Source organism: Portunus trituberculatus, chromosome 25, assembly GCF_017591435.1.
Source record: "Portunus trituberculatus isolate SZX2019 chromosome 25, ASM1759143v1, whole genome shotgun sequence".
In the NCBI taxonomy this organism is placed as follows: Eukaryota; Metazoa; Arthropoda; class Malacostraca; order Decapoda; family Portunidae; genus Portunus; species Portunus trituberculatus.
This window is the reverse complement of record NC_059279.1, coordinates 6,997,540-7,014,139: the sequence shown is the minus strand read 5'-3', so window position 1 is coordinate 7,014,139 and position 16,600 is coordinate 6,997,540. Positions and strand designations below refer to the sequence as shown.

Below are 16,600 nucleotides of genomic sequence, written 5' to 3'. Positions count from 1 at the left end.
AGTAAAAGTTACCATCTTTGAAAGTATTTGTAGGATAGGCAGAAGGCTGTAGTAAGAGAATATTTGAAAGTATTTGCAGTATAAGCAGAGGGCTGGTAAAGTATATGTTAGAATCTGAAAAGTATTTGCAGGATAAGCAAAGGGGCTGGTGTAGTAAAGTTACATGATTGACAGTTCTAAGGATATAATAAGCATACCAAAATACTTATCAGGTGCCAGGGAAGGGAAGTGGAGTTGGTGTTTAGATTATTTGGTAGAGGAAGAAAGTAAGATTTTGAAAGTACGTGTGGCTCTTGAAGACGAGATATATGGTGTGGGATTGGATGTAAGTCCACCCTGGGCCTTGAGACTGGTGGAGTGTGCATGCTTCAGTGTATGCAATGTGAAAGTAAAGTATTAATGCAAAGAGGAGTCAGTTTCAACTTGAGAATAATATGGCTGTCCCTGTTGAGTGATCATAAGTGTCAAGTAAGCAAGTATAATTATCCCTTTCACAGTAAGTGGCACAACCGCTGTCTACTAATTTCGAGTGCTATGTATTTATCAGCAAAATATAACAGTTCAAATCGTGGTCCACACAATGAAGGAAATCACCAATGAAATGACTGACCTGAAAGAATTTATGCTTTGCCTAACTGAGCCATCTCCACGCTCATAGGGTTCATAGTTTTGTTCACGATCTTGATCTTGATCTTGATGGTACAGGTGACGCAGAATTTCTTCTGGGTCAGGCCTTTGTATCGGCAGCTCCTGTAGGGAACATAAAGAACACCAGACAACAAAGAGGGCAATCACCATCTTTCACACCACTAGTTCCTGCATCTGGCACGCCACATTCTCTCCAGGAACTCTTTCACAGCCTCAATCATCCTTTCATTCGTCTCCCCACACAGTCCCAGCAGCAACGCCATCCATTCCCTTCCTGTCATCTCCACTCTGTCATGCCCCAGCTCCCTCAGCACCACTTGCATCATCTCATACCTGTCTCTGGCACACTTTGCTGCGGGACTCAGACTATCTATAATTCCTTGCATTCACATCCATGCACTGTGCCCTAGCTCGGAAGAGAAGATCACCACCCAGGCTTCCCTCATACCACTTTTCATACATTGGGGCCTCTTTCTCTCTATACCATACCAAGGTACTCTTTTGCTCCATCCTATTTCTCCAGTCATCCAGTCCCACACCTTTCACTACTCTGTCTATCTCACTCTTCCACTTCCTTACATCCCATTCTCTACCTTCTCCATTTCTAACAATCATACTCCAGTCTCTCTCTAAATGTCTTCCTTCTACCTGTGGCTGAAAGCGGTCTCTCTCTCTCTCTCTCTCTCTCTCTGTTGTAAAATGCTTTTGACTCTTTAATGGAAGTTTGTCCGGATTTCATGGTTATACTGATGGTTTTATTAAGCATCTACATGTCAGAAAAAAAAATAGTGTGACTTAGGCTTTAAAAGCTTAATGTTTGACCCATTCACTGCTTCATAATTTTCCTCTTTTAATGCATATGACTCCTAATTTCTGGTAAAGATGTAACGTACAACTACAACATTAACCTGCTTTCTCTCTTTCCTTTTGTGTACTAATGAGTGAAAAAAAAAAAAACCTAAGGTAGGAGGATATCTAAGTAACACTCAAGGTTGTGGTGACAGTTTTTTTCTCTCGATTACCTTTCCTGTCAGCACGCAACCTGCTTACAAGAGTGAGGTTTTGATGTCATGGATGGATAAATCTTATCCAATGTCAGCAAGAGGAAGCACAAGTGTTGACTAATGATTTTGCAATGATGTATTGAAAAACGTTCAGCTCTCTTACCATGACTAGCTATATTTTTAAGGCCACAGTGATGAGTGACCGGATTCTTAAAAAGTAAAAAAAAAAAAAAAAATAAATAAAATACTTTCAGTAATGTAAATATACCACTAGGTAGGTAGAATATGAAGAAAAAAAGAAATCAAGAACCTATCAAAAGTTTTTTTTTTTTTTTCAGAACATGATCTACTTATTTGTATGTAATTTAGGTATACACGTGTTTACTGATTTCTATCGTCGCTTCAATTTGACTGACTTGGTGTGAGTAGGCTATAAATTTTCCCCCCGCTTACAGGTTTGAATATTGATATACATTCGTTTGTTGGGAAAGTTATGAGGATACACGTTTTTTTTTTTTTTTTTTTTTCTCTCTCTCCTGCTTCCTATCGTTAATATTTGACTTAATTTGTTGACTCGCGAACAGATAAGAATAGGTAAATGTTCGCCTTGATAGCAGATACTCAGACAGTGCCACCATAAAGAAACATTGAAATTACCGCTATCTACGAAGTGCCAACTAAAGTCGTATATCTGGCACTAATTGGCAGCTAGTTTCATGCCGGGGAGGTGCTTATATAAAGACAAGCTGATGACATTATCATCACACAAACAGCACACATCAACAGAGATCAGCGAAGAGGACCCACTATAGTGACAGGTAAACCAATGGCTAACGAAAGGCTTATAATATTCTAACCTTTTTTTCTATATCCATTTACTATACAGTATACAGTTACAGGGAGTCTATTCTGGGATTTTGAGTTTATTTTGGGGGGATTCATCGTACAGAAACTCGGTTAATTGGTCGAACCCAGTATATATCCTTCATTGCAAGTTAGATATATGTATAGAAATTTCGGAGGATTCACGTAAATTAAAAAAAATATCATCCGGTGTTTTATCCTCAGTTTGGCAAATCTGTTAAGTATGTCAAATTTCAGGCTTCCTTTCGTTAAAAGTCATGTAATGTAGAATTAAAGCAAAAAAAAAAAAAAAAATAGATAGTAATAATGATCTCAGGCGATATGTTTCGCTGATTTCGAATCATAAAACAAGTACTTCATCGTACACGTGTGCACAAGTTTACTGGGTATTCTGTCTCGACTCCCCCCTGTTAAGCCTAATTTTAACCCTACACGATCAGCATGTCCTATATTTACGTAGCTTCAAAGGCGGTTCATTCGAAAACTTCGTGGTCGATTGTTCCGTAACCTCAATGAACTTAACTTATCATAAATTCAGTGTTAATTTTTGTTATAGGTATCCAAGTCTTAATTATTCTTTTTCTTGTTTTTTGTTTTTGCTCGTCCTCAGTTTGGCATAAATCTCATCATCGTAATTTTAAATCCCTTAATTTTCACCTTAAATCCCTTCTTTTCTTCGTCTCAAATCCCTTCTTTTCTTCGCCTTAAATCCCGCCTTTTCTTACCTTAGACTCCTCCCCTTCCCCGTCCTCCTCCTTCTCCTTGTTCTTGGTTCTTCAGGCTGCTCTTATAACCGCTTGTTATTTGACCGAGAATTTTAACCTGCCTTGTGACTTCAGCGCATTTTTCAACCAGGTATGTACCCCAATCAAATTTTTCGTTTTTCTTGTTTTGCTGCTCACAGTTATTAATGACTGACTGATAACTTGATTGCTGTAGCAGTGTATGCAAAAAGGGAGGATCGAGGTCAGGTCATGCCGGCAATATACACTTGTTATGTAACTTTGACTAAACTAAACTGTTACTAATTCAACGCACACATCTCTTACGTATCCCGTTCTTAGTTCTTCACATTTATTCTTTGTGGGTTCCGGATCTCTCTCATTCATTTCTTTGTCCTCTCGATCTTCCCCCATTTCTGTGCTCCTCTTTGCTAGTAACGGTGTTGTGTTGCCCTTATTCTGACATGCATTACCTTGCCGTTCCGGGCCTGCATTCCAGCTACGATCAAGTGTTGATATGTAAATTACCTGCATGTGTTACACGTGTTTATCTCTGTCGTTTTTTTTTTTTTTTATTATTAGATCGTCAGATTAGTGGGGTTGGCAGATTGATTCTTCTCTCTATTTGATTGATTGATTAATAATTAATAACTTGATCGTTGCACTAATGTGTACAAGGGAAGAGGTCGGATCATGCCGGCCACCCCTAAACAAATCTCAGGTGTCTGTTTAGCAGTTCTACTAGGTACGTACATAATAGGTATTATTATTATTACTATTATTATTATTATTATTATTATTATTATTATCATTATTATAATTTAATAAATTTTCTATGGTCAGTTAGTACTAGGGTTAATTTAGAGTAGAAGGAAAATTAAAGAAAAAATAGAGCAGCTCATGTTTTAAGGGATACCAAATTCAATTTTAATATATTTTACTTTTTAATGTAAGGCTTTCACATACTCTGTGCTCTTATTACTTTCATCTTTTGCTATCATTTAATCCTGCAGTAATGCTTTTCAAATATTCTACCATGATAACAATATATACTTAATCTTTTGGTCAAGATGCTGGTCTGGGCATCTCACCTTGCCAGGCACACCCAAGTAGTGGCAGGGCTGCAGAGAGGCTCACAATACAGCATAGCATCTCTCTGTGGCAGGTTGTCATTGATGAAACAGTTGAGGTGAGGGAAAATTGCATGGTAGGCTTTAAAACACTTAGGTGTCTAGTTGCAGTATTTAACCCTTTTTCTTTTGCCAGTATACTAACTATCTTTTTTTTATTTTTATTTTTTTTTATATTTTTCTACATCCAACGGCAAACTTTGTAATGTCTAGAAATTACAAAATTCTTTCTTTATTGTCTGTTTTCTTGTAGATCCATATAATGGTTCCATGGACTGATTTTGATGTTCAGAATTGTTGCATATCACTGTGAAAGGGTTAATAGGATGTAATAAGGAAGATGCAGACAGGATCCTTAAGTGTTATAGTAATGGGGTGGTAAGATATAGGACATGACGATGACAAAACATGAAGTGTATCGTGCCCACCAATACTTTCACCACTACTAACCTTGAGATGGCAGGCATACTAATATGTGGCATCTATTATATTCTTGTGTTGTTATGTTCACACACACACACACACACACACACACACACACACACACACACACACACACACACACACACACACACACACACACACACACACATAGACCTAGTTTTTACAAGGGATATACCAATTAACGATGATATAAGATACAAGTGCCCACTGGGAAAGAGTGACCATGTAATATTAGAGATGGATATAGAAGAAGGAAAGGAAGATAGAGATGAATCATACTAAGGAGACCGATTAAATTACAGAAAGGCTGATATTGAGAATCTCAAGAACTATTTTAAAAACGTAAACTGGGAGGAGATGGAAAACTCATTAACGGTTCAAGAGAAATATAACTTATTTTTGGAAATATACAAAACTGGGGTCAGGAATATGTTCCGAAATATAGACCTAAAGAAGAAGGAAAGAAAGATTGGTTTAATGCAAGATGTGGGCAAAGGAGAAACGAGATGGAGCATGGAAAAGGTGGAGAAGAAACAGAAATCCAGAAAATAAGGAAAACTTCAAAACAGCAAGAAATGAATATGCTAAGGTGAGAAAGGAAGAAGAAAAGAACTATGAAAAGGACATTGTCGAAAATGTAAGGAACAACCAAAATTGTTCTACAGATTCATAAATGGAAAAATAAGACAAAAAGAAACAATAGAAAGGTTAAAAGGAGAAACGGAATGGTGGAAGACCCAAAAGTATGGCAGAACTGTTAAATAGTAAATTTCATGAGGTCTTTACTAAGGAATCCAAATTTGAAAGACCACAGGGTAATAGAGACTGTCTATATGAAAGAGATTAAAGTAACCAAGCTTGAAATAAAAAGTTGATGACGGAATTGGATGAGGAAAAGGCAATGGGACCGGATGAAGTCTCAGGCAGAATACTGAAAGAATGTAGGGAAGAACTAGCAAGTCCAATATACAACATCATAAAATGCTCAATAGAAAATGGAACAGTGCCAGTGGAGTGGAAAAGAGCTGAGGTGGTTCCCATATATAAGAGCGGAAGGAAGGAAGAACCTTTAAATTACAGACCGGTATCACTAACTAGTGTAATATGCAAGATGTGTGAAAAAGTAATAAAGAAGCAATGGATCGAGTTTCTTGAAGACAACAAAATATTATCAAATAGCCAATTTGGTTTTAGAAAAGGTCGGTCATGTGTGACAAATTTATTGAGTTTCTACTCTAGAATAGTTGATAAAGTACAAGAGAGAGAGGATGGGTTGACTGTATTTATTTAGATCTAAAAAAGGCTTTTGATAAAGTGCCACATGAAAGATTACTATGGAAGTTAGAGGAGAAGGGTGGCTTAAAAGGAAGCACATTGAGATGGATGAAGAATTACTTAAGGGGGAGAGAAATAAGGACGATAGTTAAAGATATGAAGTCCAAGTGGAGAACAGTAGACAGCGGAGTGCCACAGGGGTCAGTATTGGCACCAATACTTTTTCTCGTATATATAAATGACATGCCAGAGGAGTGAACAGCTACATAAATCTGTTTGCGGACGATGCGAAACTGTGCAGAGTCATTAAACAAAAGAGGATTGTGAAATACTACAGGAAGACTTAAACAAGATCTGGAAATGGAGCAAAAATGGGAGATGGAATTCAATGTGGACAAAAGCCATGTCATGGAAATGGGAAAAAGTGAAAGACGACCAGTGGGAATCTATAAGATGGGAGATGGAGTAGAACTAGAAAAAGTAAAAAGGAAAAGGACTTGGGAGTGACAATGGAAGAAAATAATCAACCGGTTAGCCATATTGATAGAATTTTCAGAGAGACGTATAATTTGCTAAGGAATATTGGAGTAGCATTTCACTATATGGACAAGGAAATGATGAAGAAATTGATAAGTACTAAAATAAGACCTAGATTGGAATATGCAGGAGTTGTGTGGACTCCCCATAAAAGAAACACATAAGAAAATTAGAGACTACAAAAATGGCTACAAGAATGGTTCCAGAATTTAAAGGGATGGCATATGAGGAGAGACTAAAGGCAATGGATCTACCAACCTTGGAGCAGAGAGAGAGAGAGGGATCTGATACAAGTTTATAAATTGATTAACGGAATGGATGAAGTGGATAATGAGAAACTGATCCTGAGAGAAGAATATGACTTTAGAAGCACAAGATCGCATAGTAAGAAACTAAGGAAGGGACGATGTCTGAGAGATGTTAAAAATTTAGTTTCCACAAAGATGTGTTGAGACTTGGAACAGTTTGAGTGAGGAAGTGGTATCAGCAAAGAGTGTACATAGTTTTAAAGAAAAATTGGATAAGTGTAGATATGGAGACGGGACCACACGAGCATAAAGCCCAGGCCCTGTAAAACTACAACTAGGTAAATACACACACACACACACACACACACACACACACACACACACACACACACACACACACACACACAGATATTGGGTGTGTCTCCTTTCACAGCCCTGTTCACCTAGCAGTGAGTAGGTACAGGATGTAAATCGAGGAGTTGTGACCTTGTTGTCCCATGTGTGGTGTGTGCCTGGTCTCAGGCTTATAAGATCGGAAATAATGAGCTCTGAGCTTGTTCCGTAGGGTAATCTGGCTGTCTGTCAGAGACTGCAGCAGATCAAACAGTGAATTACACACACACACACACACACACACACACACACACACACACAATAAGACAACATAGAGAAGTTGGAAAGCAGGACTGGTTTAACGATAGATGTGAAAAGGCTAGAACAAGAAAAGAGGATGCATGGAAGAGGTGGAGAAGGAAAAGACGGATTAAGCAGTGGGAAAGTTACAAAAGAGCAAGAAATGAATATGTGTTGATTAGAAGAGAAGAAAGAAAGAAACAAGAAAAGGATATAATTGATAAATGTAAAGACCAACCAAGGCTTTTTACAGAATGTGAACAACAACATCAAAAATAGAGAAAGTATTGAAAGTTTAGAAGTAAATGGAGTATACAGTGAAGATCAGGAAATGGCAGAGGCTATGAATGGATGCTTTGGAAGGTATTCACAAAGGAGACTGCTTTTGACAAACCACTGGTAATGGAACAGAAAGGGATTATGAAGGAGTTTCAAGTAACTGTGGAGGAGATCAAGAATATGATGGGGAGTTTAGAAGTGAGAAAAGCTGTGGGACCTGATGGGGTATCAGGATGGATTTTAAGAGAATGCAGGGAGCAACTGGCAGAAAAAGTTTGTGAAGTAATTGATGCCTCATTAAGGGAAGGTGTAGTGCCCCAAGACTGGAAAAGAGCTAACATTGTCCCAATCTATAAATCAGGTAACAAGAGAGACCCATTGAACTATAGATAGTGTCACTTACAAGTGTGGTAGCTAAGATGTGTGAGAGGGTGGTGAAGACAGACTTCTTGGAGAAAAATGACATACTTTGTGAGTGTCAATTTGGTTTTAGAAAAGGGCGTTCATGCACGACAAACCTGATATGTTACTATTCGAGGGTGATAGATGTAATACAGGAAAGAGATGGTTGGGCTGATGGAATATATCTGGATTTAAAAAAGGCCTTTGATAAGGTACCACAAGAGACTGATCTGGAAACTTGAAATGGTAGGAGGAGTGCATGGCAGTTTACTAAAATGGATGGAAGACTTTTTGGTAGGAAGAGAAATGAGAACAATAATTAAGGACAGACCATCAGAATGGGGATTGGTGGAGAGTGGAGTTCCACAGGGATCAGTGTTGGCACCAGTAATGTTCAGTCTACATAAATGACATGGTGGATGGGGTGTCCAGTTATGTGAGCCTATTTGCAGACGATGCAAAATTGTTAAGAAAAGTGAGATGTGACAAAGATTGCGAACTACTCCAGGAAGACTTGGACAGAATATGGAAATGGAGCTGTACATGGCAAATGGAGTTCAACACGACAAAATGCAAGAAAATAGAGTTTGGCAAGAGTGAAAGAAGAATCAGGAGTATGTACAAGATAGGAAATGAAGACATAAAACCAGTCATGAAGAAAAAGACCTTGGGGTGACAATTACCAATGACCTATCGCCAGAGAGACATATAAACAAAATAATTGGAGAAGTATTGAACTTATTGAGGAACATAAGAGTGTGATATCTAGATGAAGAAATGATGAAGAAAATAATTACTGCAATGATAAGAGAGGCTTGAATATGCAACAATACAGTGGGCTCGAACTTAAAGAAACACATAGGAAACTAGAGAAAGTACAGAGGGCTGCAAGAAAATGGTGCCTGACTTAAGAGATTTGACTTATGAAGACAGACTGAAAAGAATGCAACTTCCAACCCTGGAAAACAGAAGAGGGAGAGACCTGATAGCAATATACAGAGTGATGATTGGCATGGAAAAATGGATAGGGAAGATCTGTGTATGTGGAATGAAGAATGTCGAGAGGGCATGGGAAAAAACTAAAATGGCCACTTATAGGAGAGATGTGAAAAATATAGCTTTCATAGAAGGGTGGAAGCATGGAATAGTTTAGACGTGGAAGTGGTCAACGCAAAGGAATATTCATGATTTTAAAAAATATACAAAGAAGGTGAGAAAAATTTGTACCAATAAGACAACATAGAGAAGTTGGAAAGCAGGACTGGTTTAACGATAGATGTGAAAAGGCTAGAACAAGAAAAGAGGATGCATGGAAGAGGTGGAGAAGGAAAAGACGGATTAAGCAGTGGGAAAGTTACAAAAGAGCAAGAAATGAATATGTGTTGATTAGAAGAGAAGAAAGAAAGAAACAAGAAAAGGATATAATTGATAAATGTAAAGACCAACCAAGGCTTTTTACAGACATGTGAACAACAACATCAAAAATAGAGAAAGTATTGAAAGTTTAGAAGTAAATGGAGTATGCAGTGAGGATCCCAGGAAATGGCAGAGGCTATGAATGGATGCTTTCGGAAGGTATTCACAAAGGAGACTGCTTTTGACAAACCACTGGTAATGGAACAGAAAGGGATTATGAAGGAGTTTCAAGTAACTGTGGAGGAGATCAAGAATATGATGGGGAGTTTAGAAGTGAGAAAAGCTGTGGGACCTGATGGGGTATCAGGATGGATTTTAAGAGAATGCAGGAGCAACTGGCAGAAAAAGTTTGTGAAGTAATTGATGCCTCATTAAGGGAAGGTGTAGTGCCCCAAGACTGGAAAAGAGCTAACATTGTCCCAATTTATAAATCAGGTAACAAGAGAGACCCATTGAACTATAGACCAGTGTCACTTACAAGTGTGGTAGCTAAGATGTGTGAGAGGGTGGTGAAGAATAGATGGACAGACTTCTTGGAGAAAAATGACATACTTTGTGAGTGTCAATTTGGTTTTAGAAAAGGGCGTTCATGCACGACAAACCTGATATGTTACTATTCGAGGGTGATAGATGTAATACAGGAAAGAGATGGTTGGGCTGATGGAATATATCTGGATTTAAAAAAGGCCTTTGATAAGGTACCACACCGGAGACTGATCTGGAAACTTGAAATGGTAGGAGGAGTGCATGGCAGTTTACTAAAATGGATGGAAGACTTTTGGTAGGAAGAGAAATGAGAACAATAATTAAGGACAGACCATCAGAATGGGGCTTGGTGGAGAGTGGAGTTCCACAGGGATCAGTGTTGGCACCAGTAATGTTTGCGGTCTACATAAATGACATGGTGGATGGGGTGTCCAGTTATGTGAGCCTATTTGCAGACGATGCAAAATTGTTAAGAAAAGTGAGATGTGACAAAGATTGCGAACTACTCCAGGAAGACTTGGACAGAATATGGAAATGGAGCTGTACATGGCAAATGGAGTTCAACACGACAAAATGCAAGAAATTAGAGTTTGGCAAGAGTGAAAGAAGAATCAGGAGTATGTACAAGATAGGAAATGAAGACATAAAACCAGTCATGAAGAAAAAGACCTTGGGGTGACAATTACCAATGACCTATCGCCAGAGAGACATATAAACAAAATAATTGGAGAAGTATTGAACTTATTGAGGAACATAAGAGTGGCGTTCGTATATTTAGATGAAGAAATGATGAAGAAAATAATTACTGCAATGATAAGACCAAGGCTTGAATATGCAACAATACAGTGGGCTCGAACTTAAAGAAACACATAAGGAAACTAGAGAAAGTACAGAGGGCTGCAACAAAATGGTGCCTGACTTAAGAGATTTGACTTATGAAGACAGACTGAACAGAATGCAACTTCCGACCCTGGAAAACAGAAGAGAAAGGGGAGACCTGATAGCAATATACAGAGTGATGATTGGCATGGAAAAAATGGATAGGGAAGATCTGTGTATGTGGAATGAAAGAATGTCGAGAGGGCATGGGAAAAACTAAAATGGCCACTTATAGGAGAGATGTGAAAAATATAGCTTCCCTCATAGAAGGGTGGAAGCATGGAATAGTTTAGACGTGGAAGTGGTCAACGCAAGGAATATTCATGATTTTAAGAAAAAGCTGGACATTAGTAGATATGGAGACGGGACAGTACGAGCATAGCTCCTTTCCCGTATGTTACAATTAGGTAAATACACACACACACACACACACACACACACACACACACACACACACACACACACACACACACACACACACACACACACACACACACACACACACACACACACACACACACACACACACACACACACACACACACACACACACACGTGTGTCCTCTGTTGATGGTGGTGGTGATATGTAGATTGTGAGTGATGAAGATGTGATAGTAAGATATGGTGATGCAATATAGACATAGTGAATGTTAACTTCACAAAGGATAGATAAGAAGCCCATGGTGCATTACTGTTTCATGGAAGTTGCTGATATTAGACTACAGCATTATTTACTCAGTCTGTGCTCAAATGAAACTGACCATTTTATATAGAATGAATTATGTTTGGCTGTCAGTATTTTATATTTGTAAGTCAACTTTGTTTTTCCGTGTTATCTTATCTTGTTAATCTGTCTTCCTCATGCCATCACATCACACTGAAGTGGTGTGTGGTTATATAATATGTCTCCTTGGCTCATTGTCACAGTGCAATACTTCACTGTGGAGCTTTTGCTATCCAGTTCTTGTTTCTGTTCATGATCAGTGGACTGGATTTTGCCTTCTCCATTGAGTAGCAGCAATGACAACTGAAGATATATGAAATGATATTCAAAGAATTATGTAGTGAAGCCCTACATTGTAAAGGCAAAGAAATTGGTGATACATATTTGGGAAAGGTTGGGTGTAATTTTAGTAACATGACTTTTTTTTTTTACTAATTAATTTTATATTTATGAAGGTGGGGCACCAGTCAAGGGCAACAAAAATATAATAATAAAGCCCACTGAGGTGCTGTTCCTTTAAGAATCAAAAACATATTAAAAAAAAAAAATGAAAGAATAAGTGTTTTGAAATCTCTCTTGAAAGAGTTGTATTGTTAGACACAAAGGGAAATATTCAGTGAGTCACAGCTGGGTTATTGACGGGTCCACAGCACCTCTGATCCAGTGTTTGAAACCTCACTGGGAGTAATTATGTTTTCACCGTGTGTCTCCTATTATTCAGAATGGCAGCCACCAAGGTGATCATCGACACAGATCCTGGAACAGACGATGCTCTGGCAATCTTCATGGCCCTAGAGGCTCATCGGCGGGGTTGCCTCAAGGTGCTAGCCATCACCACCGTGCAAGGCAATGCTTCTCTCCACAACGTCAATAACAATATCTTCAGGATCCTGCGCCTTGCCAACATGCTGGAGGTGCTACTACTGCTGCTACTGAGTGTTTTTCTGGATTTACCAATTTGTATTTTTGTGCTAATCAGTTGCTGCTTGAATGCCTGTCACTACCACTGTTCTCTGGAATATGTGTACAGTACATTCTAACCTCCTGACTGATGATAGCAGTATGACACTGTATTGTATTTCAGCAACCCTATATGGTCAAATTGTTGTACTGGACAATGATTAAGAGATGACATCATTAATAGGTTCAAACCATTTCATCTGTTCTTTTGCTGTCACCAGCATCTTTGCACTATAATATTTATTAAGCTTTTAGAGGGAGTTATACCAGTCAAAGAGATGAGTGGAAATCAGTAAGTGTTGAGCATTCCTTGGGTTTCCAGCTGTACATCTGGTGTATGTGCCAACAGGTACCAGTGTACAGTGGTGCCAGCCAGTCCCTGGTGCATCCCTACATCCATGGTGACGAACCCTTCCATGGTAAAGATGGCTTTGGGGAAGCAGTCCTGCCCCCTCAGCCCCCTGCCTCCACCTTCTTGCAATCCTGCTCTGCTACCTTGGCCTTGCTGGATCTGGTCAAGCAGCACTCAGGTGAGCCAGGATGCTGACATGTCATCTGGTGCTGAATTTTAATGTATTATAAGATGTCTAATATGTGGATTTTACATTATAACAGGGTAATAACTTTGAATTTTCCATTGAATCACTGTGGCATACATGGGCATAAAATAAAAAAGGCAAGATAGTGTGGGCGCAAAAATAAAGTTTACCCCTGTAACGCGAAAATAAAGTTAACGCATAATTCGCCGGCCACTTTGTATTTGAATTACCCGCGATGTGAGTGGTGGGAGGAGCGTGATATGACGCGTGCTTCCCCTCCGCCACCTTACACACCACTTCTGACACTTGAGCAGGGTGACCAGGACTTGGGAAATTTCCCAAGATCTTGGGATTTCAAACTTCGCCTTGGGATCTTGGGAATTTTTTGCAGAAATGCCGTAAATCTTGGATTAAATTTTAATGTCTGTATATGTCATATCAATCTTGATGGTTGGAGAGAGAGAGAGAGAGAGAGAGAGAGAGAGAGAGCATTATATTGTCTCAGAACAAATTTAAGTCTATATGGCTCATATTGTTGTAACAGCTACTTTTGAATGTATTTTTTTAAGTAAAGAATCACAAACATACTTAGGAAAGGTCTAAACAGATTGCATATTATCACCCAAGAGGAACTCCAGTGACATCTTAAAACTAGCACTACAATTTCCATCGCTTGTGAAAGAGGATGAGTTGGACGCCCTGCAGGATCAGTGGAAGGATTTGCTATATGCAAAGAAGCACTGAAGAATCTTAACGAGAAGGCAACTGCTTTCTGGAGTGAACTAAAATCAGTGAAGGATGGGAACAACGAGCCGAGATTTGCCTGTTTGTCAAAATTCATGTGCGGCCTGCTAGCTCTGCCTCATTCATCTGCATGTGTGGAGCGGGTATTTTCGCAGCTGAATATGATAAAACAAAACAAACAAACAGGCTTGGCGTGTCCACCACGTCAAACAGACTCCTTGCTAAACAAGCGATCAGCCGTCAGGAGGTACCATGCTATCAATGGCAACCATCAACATCCCTCATCAAAGACGTAAAAAGTGGGCAGTGTTACCGAAGGTGTGCTGAGCGAGAACGACAAGACAAAGAGGAGAGGGTGGCAACACTGCATCCAGCTGTGGAGGATGCCATTGAGGGCGAAGTAGACGAACCCCCAACTCGTGTATACCTGCAGTAATACTGAAAGGTAAGATGTCATCTTATATCAGTAAAATTGTGTTAATTATTGTCTTCTTTAAATCTTGGGAAATTTTGGTCGATCTTGGATTGTTTTCGGAGTCACTCTTGGGAAATTCGAAATTTGCCACTGGTCACCCTGCACTTGAGTCAGTTAGTGCGCTCTCAGAGCTGAAGGAGAGCACACCTGTGATGCACTGCCCCACGGGCCCTCACTTTCCCGCCCACGCACCAAACACAAAACCACACCAAACACTACCACAGCATCACAATGGGTCGGAAGAAGCTTACAATGGAAGAAAAGGCCCGGGCCCTTGCCCTAATAGAGCAGGGAATGCCGGTGAAGCACGTTGCTGCCGAATTAAATGTCAGCAGAGTGTCCTCTTCAAGCTTAAAAGTCCGCTGCGTCCCTGCCTACCGGCACGTTACCACCTCGCAAACTGGGATGTGGGCGCAAGAGAAAAACTTCAGAGAGGACTGACAAGATGTTGGTGAGAGAGCTGAAGCAAAATCCATCCATTACAGCAGCAGAATTGAAGAAAAAACACCCAGACCTGCTCCAAGATGTCGCTGTCCGTACGTTGCAACACCGCTTGCAAAAAGACCTCGGCCTGCCCTGCCGCCGTGCTGCCAAGAAGCCGCTTCTCACAGACACCATGAGGAAGAAGAGACTGCAGTTTGCCAAGCAATACCGTGACTGGACACCTGAGCAATGGAAAAGTGTGATGTGGAGTGACAAGAGCACGTTTCGGCTCGTCAGGGGTGGCTCAAGCTTGGTAAGGCGGCCCAGCACCGTGAGCAGATATGACGCCCACTACACGGTCAAGACAGTTAAACACCCAGATAGCGTCATGGTATGGGCCTGTTTCAGTGGGAAGAGGGGCAGGGGAGGTCTCTACTTCCTTCCAAAGAACGTAACCATGAAGGGAGCCAATTACATCGATGTTTTGAAGGAACACCTGCTCCCCGCATATGAAATTCACGGTACGGAATTTTTCATGCACGACGGAGCCCCGGCACACAAGTCCCGAGCAGTAAAACAATTCCTTGATGAGCAAAACATCAAGGTTTTGGACTGGCCAGGTAACTCCCCTGACTTAAACCCCATTGAGAACGCCTGGAACAAGATGAAAAACGACCTAGCCAAGTCGCGCCCAACATCAATCGTCCCCCTGAAGGAGGCTCTGAAGAAGATGTGGGTGACAATGGACGTCTCATACTTAGAAAATTTAGCAATATCTATGCCAAAGCGGATCGAACAGGTGCTCAAAACTCGAGGGAACATGACAAAGTACTAATTGTATCAATAAGGACACAATATAACGAACTTTAAACCTATTTTCGTGTTTTATAACCCAAAAAAGCATAGGGTAAACTTTATTTTTGCGCCCACTGTATATAGGACTGATTACCAATTGCTTCTCATTAGTGTCTACTTATTCTTGCCTAGCTCTCACAATCCTCAATAGACTTTCTTATTAACTCAGGTAATGTTAATGTAAGACTAGCACTGTGCTGAACCACTTACCTTAAGTACCTCCTTGTGCACAGGTGAGGTGGTTCTGGTGGGACTGGGACCACTGACCAACGTGGCACTGGCACTTCACCTTGACCCAGCCTTCACCTCCCATCTGGCTGCTTTTTACGTGATGGGAGGAAACACGTCAGGTACAGACTGAATGCTGCTCTTATACCTCATTATGTACAGGAGTGAGTTGGTGTGTTTAGAACTCGATCAGTATTGCATAGGGAAAGTGGTCAGGACTTGATAAACCTAGCTAGAAGAATTACACCACTGACTTCCCTGTGTGTTGTAAAAGATGACTAGAAAGAAAGGACTTGTAACCTCCTATGCTGTATCATACTAGCATCTATACTTTATAGAAAAAACAACAGATATAGATTGTACACTCTTCCTCTATCTTATATCTCGTTAATTGTTCTTGATAACATACTGACTATCAAATAATGTTTTAATTGTCTTGTTAGTACCTGAATTTCTGTAGTTTCATAGCATTCATTGACAGGTAAGGGCAACGTCACCTCATCAGCGGAGTTTAATTTCCACTGTGATCCTGATGCAGCCTTTGTGGTGTTATCAAAGACCAGCATCCCAATCCACCTCAACACTTGGGACAGCAGCTTAAATTGTGGCTCCATTCCCTATGTAAGTATTATTAGGGCTACCTGTACCTCATTATTCAAACTGCTGTGTTTTGAAAGGTTTTGTT

The 16,600-nt window shown here is 39.9% G+C and overlaps 1 protein-coding gene across 5 annotated transcripts in view; it reads left to right on the top strand.

Moving 5' to 3' along the window:
- Nucleotides 1-2,344: 2,344 nt before the first annotated feature.
- Nucleotides 2,345-16,600, top strand: part of LOC123508597 (pyrimidine-specific ribonucleoside hydrolase RihA-like) — a 19,139-nt gene continuing 4,883 nt past the window's right edge. For 2 of the 5 annotated variants that reach the window (XM_045262379.1, XM_045262377.1), the window contains exons 1-6: nucleotides 2,393-2,470; nucleotides 4,309-4,427; nucleotides 12,413-12,605; nucleotides 13,001-13,181; nucleotides 15,921-16,037; nucleotides 16,397-16,536. In XM_045262379.1, the coding sequence (XP_045118314.1) occupies nucleotides 4,309-4,427; nucleotides 12,413-12,605; nucleotides 13,001-13,181; nucleotides 15,921-16,037; nucleotides 16,397-16,536 (750 nt within the window). In that variant the 5' untranslated portion in view covers nucleotides 2,393-2,470. Of the gene's footprint in view, nucleotides 2,471-3,239; nucleotides 3,372-4,308; nucleotides 4,428-12,412; nucleotides 12,606-13,000; nucleotides 13,182-15,920; nucleotides 16,038-16,396; nucleotides 16,537-16,600 lie in introns of those variants that run through there. The other 3 variants (XM_045262378.1, XM_045262380.1, XM_045262381.1) reach the window with 3 other exon arrangements.